The sequence below is a fragment of the Macaca thibetana genome, chromosome 8 (assembly GCF_024542745.1).
Source record: "Macaca thibetana thibetana isolate TM-01 chromosome 8, ASM2454274v1, whole genome shotgun sequence".
NCBI lineage: Eukaryota > Metazoa > Chordata > Mammalia > Primates > Cercopithecidae > Macaca > Macaca thibetana.
This window is the reverse complement of record NC_065585.1, coordinates 11,653,373-11,667,544: the sequence shown is the minus strand read 5'-3', so window position 1 is coordinate 11,667,544 and position 14,172 is coordinate 11,653,373. Positions and strand designations below refer to the sequence as shown.

The 14,172-nt window shown below is 49.6% G+C and overlaps 1 protein-coding gene across 9 annotated transcripts in view; it reads right to left on the bottom strand.

Annotated features, from left to right (window-relative positions):
- ST3GAL1 (ST3 beta-galactoside alpha-2,3-sialyltransferase 1) overlaps positions 1-14,172 on the bottom strand; it is a 114,428-nt gene that overhangs the window by 17,188 nt on the left and 83,068 nt on the right. For 4 of the 9 annotated variants that reach the window (XM_050802253.1, XM_050802250.1, XM_050802258.1 and 1 more), the window contains 2 exons: positions 4,059-4,381; positions 3,501-3,855 (listed from right to left, as the gene is read on the bottom strand). In XM_050802253.1, coding sequence (XP_050658210.1) covers positions 3,501-3,806 — 306 coding nt within the window. In that variant the 5' untranslated portion in view covers positions 3,807-3,855; positions 4,059-4,381. Of the gene's footprint in view, positions 1-3,500; positions 3,856-4,058; positions 4,382-6,451; positions 6,584-6,847; positions 7,139-14,172 lie in introns of all 9 variants that reach the window. The other 5 variants (XM_050802257.1, XM_050802252.1, XM_050802254.1 and 2 more) reach the window with 4 other exon arrangements.

Genomic DNA, 14,172 nt, shown 5'->3' with positions numbered 1-14,172 from the left:
CAACTCAACTCAACTCAAAGAGTGAGCCCCGGTGACTGCTCCTGTGTCCCTCTTCCTGCCAGGGCTGGGACGAGGTGGAATTGTGATGCCCACTTGACTGATGAGGACTATGAAGCTCAGGGCAGGATGGGAGCTCGGGACCTCACATTCTCACCTAAGACTCTTCCAGCTCCCTCAACAGTATGGGGGGAAACTGCCCCTATGATTAATTATCTCCCACCGGGTCCCTCCCAAAACATGTGGGATTTGTGGGAGCTACAATTCAAGATGAGATTTGGGTGAGGACACAGCCAAACCATATCAGGACCCAAGTCCAGTTCTGTTCATGAACTGGTCCTGCCTGCAGAGCAATGGCGCAGCCAGGAACTCCCAGGATGGCTTTGATGTCAAATATTCCCTGCCTCTATCCCGATTCTTTATTCAAAGCATGTAGTCTCTGTATTATCTGTACATTTTTTAGAACCCCAAAGCTCTAAAGCCCCGCTCCTTTCTGTTGATTTCCAGAGGATGAAGCCCCATTCCTTCCAAGTGGCTACCCTGGGATCAGTCACCAGAGGCTACACTTCAGAAAAAGACTGCAGAGAAGGGCTACAGGTAGGGGAGGACATCTGGTAAACAGGGAACAACTAAGTGGAAATATATTCAGCCTTAATTAATACTGAAAACAAAATAAAACACATAAGTTCAGTATTACTTGCCCATTAAACCAACAAAAATAAACACAATTGTTAAAACTAATGATTGCAGGGTTGTAGAGAACCTGGTGAAATAGCTTATTCCTCCCATGTAACAGGAAGGAACCTGAGACGCAGTGAGATGAAGAGCTTCTTCACAGTCACTCCTGATGGGACCTATGAAGTCTGGGACAAAACCCAGGAACCCTGATGCCACGCCTCAGTTCCTAAGTCTACATGATAGCCTGTGTTCTTTGAAGACACATAGGTTATATCCAAAAGCTGATGTTTTTCCCTTATGCCTTTTTAACCCCCTTGGGTGACACCAGCCTAAGTTTTAGAAACCGCCTTCCCCAAGAAGAAAGATCGATACTGTCTTGGTAATGCTCTCTAATAACAGTTTTTTAATATGGTATTTCTAGAGGCTGGATTTGATGTTCTCTTTTGCAAAAGTCACCTAACTTTTCTGAGTTTCAGTTTCCTTATCTGTAAAATGAGGACAAAGGCCCCCAAGTTTCTCCTTTACCTGCCAATGTGTAAGGTCCCTTCCTGTTTGGTTTATATCCAGGCTATGTAGCACCCTGTTTGTCCCCAAAGGCCTTTGTAAACAGAATCCCATGGTGACACTGAGTATCACAGACTCCAGGCTCTGAAGAGGAAGTCTGGACTTAATGTGGTCCCAGCAACGCTGCTACAGGGGGAATCAGATCCAGAGAGGAGATGGGATGTACGTGAAGCCACCTCTGCCATCGATGTGTCATTTTCCCAACCCTGCTGGTTCTCAAGGGAGGGCAATTTTGTGCATGCATGTGCACCCCCCACACACACACACCCCACCTGGGACACCTGACAATGTCTGGAGACTTCTGGCTATCACAACTTGAGGATGGGGCACTCCTAGCATTTAGCAGGTAGAGGCCAGGGATGCTGCTAAACATCCTGCAATGCACGGGGCAGCCCGTGTGGCTAAGGCTGATCCAGCCCCACAAGTCCATAGTGCCGAGGCTGAGAGCAGACCCTAATCCTTACCATGCCTGGCTCACCACCTCCTTCCCTAGACCCTTGGATCTCTGAAAGGAAAAGACCCTACCTGCCTGGTTCTCTGTCACCTCCCCAGAGCCCACCCCAGGACCTGCACACAGCGGTGCTCAACACAGATCAGCAAACCAGGACTCAGCCAGGTCTTCAGAAGCACAGTCCAGGACTTTCAATCCTTCTCAGTCTCACGCATGTTTTCTGTCCATTTCAAATAGACCTTCCTCCAGAATCTACCTGGATAACCTCTCTGAATCCTTCATGATGAGCCTGGCCATCACTTCCTGTGGGAAGCCTTCTGGGATAACCCCAGGCTTCAAGGGGAGTTGGACATGGAGACCACAGCTCCTGCGCCCACTTCCTGCGCAGCACCTATCATCCTGGCTTGAGTTTGTCTGTTTTCCCTTCTCTCCCCATCACTCCTGCAACCCAAGAAAGGAAAGACTCTACCTTTTCCATCTCCATGTAGTGATGCTTGGCATATAGTAGGTGCTTAATAAATAAGAAACGAGCACATATATCTTGCTCTTCTTCAATCTATTTTGCATTTAACAATGGGAATGACCTTTCAAACGACACGATCAGATCATGAAACTCCCTGATAAAAATTCTACAGTGACTTCCTGTTGCACTTACAAGAAATCCCAGAGTCCTCTCCCGGGTCTTGCCGACTCTCAGGCCTCGTCTCACTGCACCTCGCAAATTCACAGTCCCCCAGCCTCCACTCCCCAACACATCCAGCAGAGGCCACCCTGGGGCTCCTGCACCTGCTGTCCCAGACATCTGCAGTGCATGGTCCTGCTCTTCTCATGGCTGCTGCCTTCTCTGCCTGTGGGTCTCAACTTGAGTCCTGCTGTCTCAGAGACCTCCCTGGTGACCCCATTTACAGAAGCCCCCTCTAAGTTTCTATGATAAACCTCATTTGCTCTCTCTTCAAAGCACTGCTATGTGATGTTTATTTCTTACCTTCCTTGTTTATTTCTTATCTTCCCCTCCCAGTCAGAATGAAATTCCATGAGAATAAGGATCTCTCTTTTTGCATTTCAATAGCTGTAGTGGGTGAAATAGTGGCTCCCAAAGAGATATGTTCAAGTGCAAGTCACTGGAATCTGTGAGCATGACATTTGGAGAAAGGGCCTCTGCGGGTGAAATTGTTGAGGATCTCTGCATGAGATCATCCTGGATTAGGGTGGGCCCTAAACCTGATGACAGGTGTCCTCATAGGAAAAGGAGAGGGACATGTGAGATATAAGGGGACACAGGGAGGAAGGCCCTATGGAAATGGAGGCAGAGGCTGGACTGTCGCAGCTCTGAGCCCAGGAACACTCAGCACTGCCAGCAGCCGGCAGGAGCCAGGAGCAGGCCTGGGGTGGCTTCCTCCTCAGAGCCTCCAGGAAGAGCCAAGCCTGCCCATAATTTGATTTCAGACTTCTGGCCTCCAGAGCTGCGAGAGGATGCACTTCTGGTGTTTTGAGCCATGAAGCATGCAGAAATTTGCTATGGCAGCCACAGGAAACTAAAGCCGTGCTTCCTGCTCTTAGATATAATAGATCCTCAATAAATAGTGTTGGACAATAATCTGAATCCTACTGAATAAACTGCCTCGCAGGGCCCCAGGTGTACACGGGGACTGAGCATTTAATTCTGGGAGCACCTCACTCTCATTACCAGACCCCTACCCTCAGCCCAGACCCCCACTCTCAGCCCAGGCCCCCTACCCTCATCCAGATCCCCACTCTCAGTCCACACCCCAACTCTCAGCCCAGACCCCACTCTCAGGCAGCATCTCACCAGCCACCATCGGTAGGTGTCGTCCTCCAAGAGTGCATTTTGGGCGGTCAGCAGCGGCTGCACAGTCTGGTTGAACCTCTCGTCGAACCAGACCGAGAGCTTGCGCTGCCCGATGCAGTGGGTGCAGGTGCAGGGCCTGTGCTTGATCAGCCTCTTCAGGTTCTCGGAGAGCTCCAGGACCATCTGCTTGGGGAACCAGGTGGTGGCCACCATGGTGTGGGAGTAGTTCAGGAAGAAGGAGGTGAGGAAGATGAAGAGCACGAGGAAGGTGAGCACCTTCAGGGTCCTCTTCCGCAGGGTCACCATCTTCGCAGCCCTGATGGCGGCCTCCCACGATGGGTAGCAGAACTCCCTCCTAAGAAAGGAGAAAAACGGAAGAAAAATCCCAGAGGTGGAGGCTCAATCAGAAGGGATGGCGGGAATTCCAAGGGAGGACACAAGGGCCGCTAAGGTCGACTTCACTCCCGCTGGGGGATGACCCCCCACTGTGTCCCAGACACCGCTGTGTGGTAGACCAAGGCCATTCGTGACATGTTGGCTTTGCTTGCATATATTTACCTTTTCAGAAAATAAAGTAGCCTATTCTTCTGCGATCCTTAAAGAGCTGATAATGTCTCCTGATCAAGCTTTAACCAGTGATTTCCTTTCCCATCCAAACAAGATAAGGGGTCATTAATCGCTGTGACAGTCCAGGGTCCCTCAGGAGCAAGGACCTCGAAGGAAGGGTCTTGGTATAGCGGGGAGGGAAGCTGTGTCTGCCGTCCTCCTCCAACTGTGGTTTCTGATGATCCTTAATTAGGGCTTTTTCTTTCTCATGCTGTTGCCAGAGACACGGTGGGTACGCAACCAGCTTGATGAAGGCACAGAAGGTTGTCTGTCATCTGCAAAGAAAAGGAGGAAGAAAACAGGGTGAGATTCTGTGATCCTGCTATAAAAAATGTTTCTCTCCACATCTCCACCAGGATGCATTCTGTGGTCTTCCTTCTGGTGTCATGCCAACCTGGCAGGTGGCTCCGGATGGTTTGTCTACCTTTGTGAGCCCCAGTGCGTGCATACAATGGATGTTATCATCTCTTTGCAAGGTTACTATGGGATGCAGAAAGTGTCCCCTCCATGCTTCCAACAACAAGAACCTAGCACACTGACCCACTCAACAAACGTTTGTAAAAGAGCTCATGACGCATGTAGGTACAATATACACAGGGATTGTTAAATCCATGTTATTTGCTTTCTCTCTACTTCATTCTCTTCCAGATTTTGGATTTCAGCAACAAGCACAACAACAATGGTATGCTTAGAGAGTGACCCAGGGTTCCTTTTACCCGGGCCATTCAAGCTCTGCCAACTGGCCTTACTTCCATAGAAGGGGCTTTAGACAGTCCAAGTTCAAGCTCTGATTTCCCATCTGTGGAGCCTTGGGAAAGTTATTCAACCTTCCTGACCCTCAGTTTCTTCTTTTGTAAAGTGGGATATTAACACCCCTACTTATAGAATGGTTATGAAGATAAGATAAAATGATGTATGCTGGGCTTCTGGTATCTATTAGGCCATTGCTGAACTTTAATTTTCCTTCTTCAGTCGGGCGCGGTGGCTCACGCCTGTAATCCCAGCACTCTGGGAGGCCGAGGCAGGCGGATCAGAGGTCAGGAGATCGAGACCATCCTGGTTAACATGGTGAAACCCCATCCCTACTAAAAAAAATGCAAAAATTATCCGGGCATGGTGGCGAGTACCTGCAGTCCCAGCTACTTGGGAGGCCGAGGCAGCAGAATCCCTTGAACCTGGGAGGCAGAGCTTGCAGTGAGCCGAGATTGCACCACTGCACTCCAGCCTGGGCAACAGTGCAAGACTCCATCTCAAAAAAAAAAAAAATTCCTTCTTCAGCACATGAATGAATCAATATTATTTGATGATCCACTAAGAGCTGAGAGCATGAGATATTCATGCATACGTATCTCTTCAGATAATCCTCGGAATATACTGCCAGCTAGATACTAGTTTCCCTTTTTGTCTTGAAGAAACTCTCAGAGTTTCTCAGAAGAAACTGAGACTTTCCCTAAGGAGAGTGTCTCAGAAGAAACTGAGACTCAAAGAGGTTAGATGACTTGCCTAAAGAAAGGAAGGAGTAGGATCTGAGTCCAAATCCACAGTCTTCTGATTCCTTGCATCTGGAGGGGTTAGGGTTAGGGTTACTGTGGTCCCCTCTTAGGAGACCAAGAACAGGGGGTTGAGGGCTCTACCCTGGAGCAGACACCTGTCTTGTTAATTGTTCTTCAGACTACTACAGCTGGAGGGATATAGAGCAAGGGGGGAATATTCTTTTGAAGAAAGCAAACGGGTACCTTTCAAATGCCCATCAGAGACCCCCCTGGCTCTCACTGACACCTTGGGATTTCTGTATGATACAACTGCAGTTACACCTCTGCCCTGGAGCATGGTCTCTTTGGTCTTTGCTTGGAATGCTGAAGAATGGAAGGAATCTGATCAATTCCTCCCCATCCTCAAGGTGTAGATCGCCAATAAGCAGGGTATTTTTTTTCCAGGAAAATTAGAATTGAAAAGAGATTGATAACCTTTTGGTAGAAAGGGGGGCAGCTCAAAAAACCATATTAAATCCACAGTGCCTTTCTAGAGACATCCAGGGTCCAAGATACATAGGGTGCAACCCTCTACAGCTTCCAGAAGTAGAAGCCCAACGTATGGAGGATAAGGTCTGAGCTCTGCAGCTCAGTTGGCAATGTCATTTTTATCCGGCCCCTGCTCCAATTTTCCCTTTTCATGAGAACCTAGATTTTGTTTATAACCTAGAGGTGTCCACAGGTGTCCCATCCAATTCTCTCCCCACCTGCCCCCATCAAGGAGCAGTTCTGTAATTTGAGTAAGAATAACTTCTGCATCACCACAGGTAGGCTCACAATTCACTTGACTGGCAGAGGGTTCCCACCTCTTACCCCAGTAATTGATCCAGGGATGGGCATGTGCCTTAATTCATCCAGTCCAGCTTCTGTAGCGAGGGAAGAAACTCTTTTGCTCTGGTTGGCTTGTTGTTGACATGTGGAACATCCTGCTGGCTATTTTGCTAGCTTGTGTAGAAAAGACTAGAGCTGAACAACCTGAACAAATGGTGCTAAATCCTTGATCCTGCTCAACTTGCAGCCCCACCCTCATCTTGACTTTTCAGATACGTGAAGGAATGCGCCCCCTTTATGGAATAAAGTAGATTATTCGTAACGTCAAGCATCATGACTGACCCACAGGTCACAGTTGCTCCTACCTCTGTGCCCCCGCTCAGGCTGTTCCCACTGCCCGGAAAACCACCCCCACCCTGCGTGGCCGATGGTTCTTACTTATTCTCTAGGGCTCAGCTGGTGCCGACTCCTGGAGGAAGCCCTGTCCACTCCTGGAGTGAGTTAGGGGCCTCTCCTGGCTCCCCAAGGTCCTGGCTGCACTCTGTCTGCACTCTTCACACATATGTCTCCTCCCTGGACGAGGAGCAACGTGAGGATGGAAACTCAGCCTCACTATGGCAGTGACCCTGTCACCCGTGCACACACTCAATGCTCAGTGGAGGCTTGGGTCATGAAGGAACCCAGAAATGAATGGAGGGAAACAAAACAGCCAACAGTCCAGAGGGAGATCTGAGAAAGAAAGCACAGATTCCGAGTCAGATTTCCATTCTCAGCAGCCTGTCCCACTCTACTCACTGTGTGACCACGAAAAAGTCGCCTAGCCCTTCCGAACCATCCCTTCAATGGGAAAAAGGGATTGATAACACAAATTCTCCTAATTTCTCAGGGCTGCCAACCCATCAAGGTTGTCCATTCATCTCATTCATTGACTGCATATTTGCTGGTCCTTGCATTGTCCAGGCCCTGGACAAGGTGGCTGGGGTACATTGTAAAGGGATCTAAGGTAGGGGCCTCCCAGGCATCAATAGGGCCCCAGATCCTTTGGAACAAAGGAGGCCAGTATGCCTGGATCAGACCCAGGCTGGAGGAGAGGAGTGGGTGGGGGGTGAAAGGGAATCTGGGCATGCAGCTGGGGTGAGAGTGCGTTCGGCCAGAGAAGCCACAGTCAAGACTAAGTTTTCTTTGGGTTAGCAGGTTTCTCTGGAAACCTGCTGGTGGGGCTGAGCAGAGGAATGCCATGGTCTTATTACATTAGCCTTTACAATGAACAGGGCCTAGGGCACCCTTGCCCTTAGTGTTTCTGCACCCCTAATGCCAGGGCAGAGATGAGTTCTCTGAAATAGATGACTGTTGAACCGTGTTGATCAAACAAGGCTATGGATGACAGGTCATGTTTCCTACAATGCCCTGCCTCTGCATGAGAGACATGAATGCTCTAGGCTGCTGCTAGGGGTTGGGTGAGAGGCAGGGCAGACAGCAAGGTTGTGCTGCACAGGCTGTGGGACTGTGACAGCCTCCTCTCCTCTGGGGCATCCTGCAGCCACACCTCCAAGGCCAGGGCACTCCCCATAACCATTAGAGGCTTCCGAGCTGGTATCATTTAGCGCTTTCCAAAGCCCTGGATAAAACTGCGATGGAAAAGCAAGAACGCCGCCCCACCCCTTCCCTGGCTGCAGGGAAGGAACAGGACTGCATGTCTTCTCTGTGCTCTAGCAAGTGTGGGGCAGCCCGCAGGCATGGGGGAATGCCAGCCCTGGCTCCCAGAAATGAAACCTGGGTCAAGACGCCACAGACCAAAGATCTGTGCATGCCAAGTGTGTGGGGAGGGAGGCCTGGCCTCCCAGAACAAAGAGAAAGAAGAGAGGGAGCAGGGAAGGATGGGGAAGGAGGGAAGCTGGCTTCCTGTCCTCTGCCAAATGGCAGTCATTTCCCAGCCACATGCTCAATACGAGGAGGCATGAAGCACCTGCACACAACAGAGCTTAGTGGGGTCACCAGCACAAGACTGACAAATGTCAGCACACTTTTGACGACTGGAAAGTAAGAATTTCCATACGGAGAGTACCTAATGAAGATAAACTCCTCTGGCAATAGGGAGTTGAGGGGCAATGCCCAGAGACTGAGAGAACTGTGTGGAACTCCTGCAAACACGGATGAATGAACTGCATGGGGTTTTGAACCTGTAGTAAATACCCGCTGAACGGGATGGTAGTAAATACTCATCACAGGCTGGGATGCCCTCCCAGCCCTTCACACAGCCCCTGGCACTATGGTCACCAGAGAAGAGGTGTGCCTGAGTGAACTGTGCAGGCTGTTGGCAAAGTTGACACTTTCAATACAGAGTAGCCACAACTTTCCCCATGTGATCCCCAAGCCACCGGGAGAGGTGAGTAACCCTTAGGCTTGTTTCCCTGAAACCGAGAGAAGGCAAGTGACTTATCCAAGGTCACACAGCAAAATGGTGGCAAAGCCAGACTCCTGCCTTCTCCTGTGGCTTTCTATGTAGCCATGGCTCATCGTTCAATTCCATCAATACCTGCTCTTATCTGCCCTATCTCCCCCATTCCCTTTCTGATAACTTCTTTGGACTTGGTTTACTGTCATCCCTCCAGCCTCTTATGTTGGATACTACCTTGTTTACCTTCCCTTCTTGCTGTGCCTACTCTATTTGAATTATGTATTCAGTTCTTCATTTCAGTGGTGTCTTTTAGTTCTGGAATTTCCACCTAATTTTTTGACAGGTTCTACTCTGCTGGTGAATTTCTCCATCTTGTCATCTATCTTTGTGCAATTATTTACCACAGCCATCTTAAAGCCCACATTGGATATCCTGTGATACTTGGATAACATGGGTCTATTTCTATTGTCTATTTTCTCGGTTGCTCTGTCTTTCTTTGGTTATTTGGTTATGTCCTTGGCAGCCCTGGTTGCTGTTTGTATTGTATATGACAAAAATGTAGAGGCTCTGGATGAGGCTGTCCTCCTTCAGAGAGGACTGGTTGTCTCCTGACCAGCAGGTACAGAAGGGGCACATTACTCTGTTCTAACTGCGGCTGTGTTTCACTTTTCATGAAGACTGGTCTATTTCTGGTTTACTCTTACCCCTGGGGCATAGCCATTCTCAACAGGTAAACTGAGATGCTTATCAGAGTGACTATTCCTTACAGGCTCCTATCTCCAATTTCTGTCTCCCCTGTAATATGGGATCACCATAAGCTTAGCTTAACTTTTTAGCCTTCCATTTTTGTTGTTGTTGTTGTTGTTGTTGTTGTTGTTACTGTGTTTTTGATTTTGAGATAGAGTCTCACTCTGTTGCCCAGGCTGGAGTGCAGTGGTGTGATCTTGGCTCACTATAAACTCTACCTCCTGGGTTCAAGTGATTCTCCTGCCTCAGCCTCCTAAGTAGCTGGGACTATGGGCACACGCCACTGTGCCTGGCTAATTTTTGTATTTTCAGTAGAGGCGAGGTTTCTCCATGTTGGTCAGGCTGGTCTTGAACTCTCGACCTCAGGTGATCCACCCACCTCGGCCTCCCAAAGTACTGGGATTATAGGCATGAGCCACCATGGCCAGCCTTTTCAGCTTTTCATCTGCTGTTTTCTGCTTGGTTTCTTGGACTCTGGACCCATGAAACTTAAGTGCTGGCAAATGCCTTGAAAGGAAAATTTTAAAAGGCACAGAGCACACGTTCTTTTCTTTGTGGTTCTTTTTGCTCTAGGTTCTTGGTTCCCTGGGTTTTGGTTGACTTAGTAGTCCTGAACTCACTGACTCCCTCTACCTACCTACCTATCTCTGTTTTGTTTCCCCACCTTGTGAGACTGCCAAACACTTTGAACTGTTGCTCTTTGCTCGTCCTCTGAACCCTCTGCAAAAATCAGCACATACCTTGTGCAGGAAAGGAGCAGGGAGTATTGGGTTTCCCCCAACTTATTTCCTTTCTCTTGGGGGTCTTCACACCTCAAGTCCTGGCTGCTTTAGTTGTTCTCTAATGCCTTCAAAGAGCTGGATTTCAAGTTTTTCCAGCTTTTATAGTTCTCAGTGGGAGAAAAGATCTGGTACAAGCTTCTGCCATTGCCCAAAGTAGAAGTACAGCATCTTTCCTTTGCCTTTCCATGTTCCTGTTCTTGGAGTGGTTGCCTGTATGTGTCAGGGGCTTGGCAAATTCAGAGAAGAGGGTGGGGCCAGAGAGGCCTCAGAGGTGCCGAGGCAAACCTCCTCACACCAGCCAAGTGCACAGATGGTGGGAGGAAGAGGCAGATTTGCAGGCTGGAAAGTTGCAACTGCACCCGTGGCAGCCACCACCTCCTTGCCCCACCCAAGGGGCCCCACTGCATCTGCTTTCACTTTATGTCAGAACATCCTGCTCCCAGGCCAGCTCTGCACAGACAGCGAGGATGACTTCCAGTGCAACACATCCGGGGACTTCCCATTATTGAAAAACAGATCCTCCCATGGGCTTTGGGATCCTGGCCGGCTGGCTTCATGTATGGGCACAGGGTGGGACCAAGTAAGACCTGACCAGTAAATCTTGGATACTTAAAGGCCCTCAAACCTTCCAGTAAGAAGAATGACTCCTTTCTGAACTGCTCTCTGGCCCCGGCCTGGTCACTGGATGCTTGGAACCCATTTAATCTGGTTTTGTAAAGAATTTCCTAGTGGATCATGGCCAACAGTTGTCTGAACAACAAAAACAACAACAACAAAGGCACAGACAGACCTGCATTCAAATCCTGACTCTTCCCATTCCTGGATGTGTGTTCATGGGCAAGGCACTTGCCCTCTCTGATCCTCAATTCCTGAATCTACAAAATAGGATTAAAAATGCTCACGCAGGCCAGGCATGGTGGCTCACGCCTGTAATCCCAGCACTTTGGGAGGCCAAGGTGGGTGGATCACCTGAGGTCAGGAGTTCGAGACCAGCCTGGCCAACATGGTGAAACCCTGTGTCTACTAAAAATACAAAAATTAGCCGGGTGTGGTGGCGGGTGCCTGTGATCCCAGCTACTTGGGAGGCTGAGGCAGGACAATCACTTGAACCTGAGAAGTGGAGGTTGCAGTGAGCCCAGATCGCACCACTGCACTCCAGTCTGGCTGACAAAGTGAGACTCTGTCTCAAACAAACAAACAAACAAAAATGCTCACACGAAGGGTTGCTGTGGGATAAAAGGCCTTGCACAAAAGTGACCAGCTAGTTCCTGCCACAGCGTAGATGACCACAAAGGTCAATTCTGTCTCTCCCCACTAAGCTTCAAGGTCCTCATTTGTAAACAAAAAGGAGAAAGTCCAGCAGAACCCTTGGCCCGTCCCACTGGCAGCGTTGTTTAAAACCAAATGAAATCAGGCATCAAATCATGCAAACCAGTGGTATCACACAAATGATGATTCTCGCTGAATTCATTATTTGTGTGAATTCCTTGATGTGTTGAACAGCTAAATCTTCATGCTTTCTACTCCTGTGGCCCAGACCTCCCAGGACCTGCAGGAAGGAGCTCCTAACATACTGGGGGAAAGGTCAGGGTTCCCAGAGGCTCCCAGACCCAGAGGACTCTGCAAAAGCCATGCCTCAGGTCAGGAGGTAGCTGTCCCAGAGCCTTATGTACAGAGTCAGGCCCACCTGAGTTTGCAACCAGCTTTGACCTTCCCCAGGAAAAGGTTCCTCAAAGTTGCTCTGATATCTCCAATTTTCCACTCTCCAATCAGTCTTTTTTCCCACATGCTTGGAAACGCAGATGCATTGTCTTCTAAAGTATCCACGATTTACACATCCGCAGGAAAGCCTGGCCACCCTCACAGCCTCTGACTGCCGGTCTTGAATTGGGGGTCATCTCATTTGTTTTGCATTGTTTTTTATAGTTTGCCAAAACAGTCACAGCTGCCATCCATTTGACCCTTTCAGCAGCCCCACTCACTGGGTGGTGAACAGAATACGGGTATTGGGGGGTCAGCCAGATCTGGGTTTGAATCCTGAATCTCCGACCTCCTAGCTGAGAGGTCTTGGGTAGGGACCTCATCTACCTCATCGGGCTCAGCGCCTGCACCAGCAAGATGGGGGAAAATCCCATCTCTTCAAAGGGACACATGAGGATTAAGTACATAAATGCTTCACATGTAACAGATGCTCAATACATGGGAGTTACCTTCACTGTCAACTTGCAGACAAGGAAACTGAGGCTGACAGAGGGCAGGCGCCTGGATTGAGTTAAAACAACCAGATGGCAGAGCCAACTTGGACCAGGTCTTTTGTATCTTTGGGATCAATGTCTAAACGTTTCTTTCCTCCCTCCTTCCTTCCCTCCTTTCCTACATACTCTGTGCTCAGCACGGGTCCCCAGGAAGAAGATGCAGTCCCTGGAAGCTGAGTGTGTGGAACTTCCATATGGAACTCTCCCAGTGCAGTCCCTTGTGCCCCTGTGTTATTACAAGGGGGTGTGTCTGACCTCCACTTTAATCCCTCATTCAGAAAATCCGCCTAATAAGAAACCTTGGCCAAGTCAGTCAGAGCTAGAGGCGCCTGGTTAGAAGCCTTGCTGGGCTTTAGCAAGCCCACCCCTGCCCCAGGATTCCTGCCACCTGTCCATCCCCCTGCAGCTAAGGGGTACTCCTGGCCTGATACCGCTGACCCTGGGTGATGAGGCCTTCTCTTTGCTGATATCCTTAACCCTCCCTGCTCCCTGGGTATCACACACAGGGAATTGTGATGGGAGACTGTTCAGAAACATTTAAGAACTCGGCAAACTTGTAGCTATCATCAACGAATAAGGCTAGAAACTAGAGTGGTATCTGCAAGCCACACGGCTCAAATACCCTATTGAGAGTTGCATCAATCCTGCCTGCATTTGAGGGTTCTCAGAGCACCCTGTTTCTTGTTGCAGCAGGGGTTCCTATGCTGGCCACTGTCTACAGGAGTGAGGGCTTGTTCCCACCCGCTGTGTGCTTCCCCTGACTGCAGGGGCTGGAAGCCTGGGAACTACATTTCCCAGCGTCCCTGTCCACAGTGCTCTGGAAATGGTTGAGATCTGAGCAGTGATAGTTGGGATGGCAGGTGGGCGAGGCAAGAGCCTTCCTCCCTCCGGCAGTGGTAGAAGCTGCTTTGTGGCTGCCCCAGAATCTGGACTCCAGAACCTGCCTTCTTCCACTTCCAGGCAGTGGGGCAGCTGCAGATTCTGTCCTGACTTCCTGAAGTTTCGTGGCCTGTGGGCCTCAACCTGAAGCACTGCAGCCCAAACCCCGGAGGGCCCCCATTCTCACTGCCCTTCTCAGAACTTTATAAGCACTTGGATCCCTGAATCAAATCCTTATGCTTCAAGTTGCTGCCTCACTTCATTCCACAGATGTGGAAGCTGAGCTCAGAAACGGGAAGGGACTTTTCCAAAGATACACGGGAAAAGTGCACCAGGGCTAAAGAAAACCAGATGACCAAGTCCCAAGACACACTTGACTCCTTAGACAGAACCTGCTGTGTTCTACAGGGCGGCTGCCCTGGAGTGGGTGTTCTTCCCATTCCCAGGGCCAGGATCTTAGGAGGTGTCATGGGCTGCAACTGAAAAGAGAGAGAGGGTGGAGCTTTGGGGAGGAGAGAAGGTCGGGAGTTGGTTTAGCTGTTGCCACAAGGGGTCGAGGTCTGTTTGCGGTGACCCCCAGGAAGTTACATGGGCTGCTGAGCTTCAAGTTCCTCATCTATAAAGCGGGAGTTAGAATCCATCCCTACTTGAGGTGACTGCATAGAGCAGTAATGTGTCAACACTGAGGACACCTACCATCAC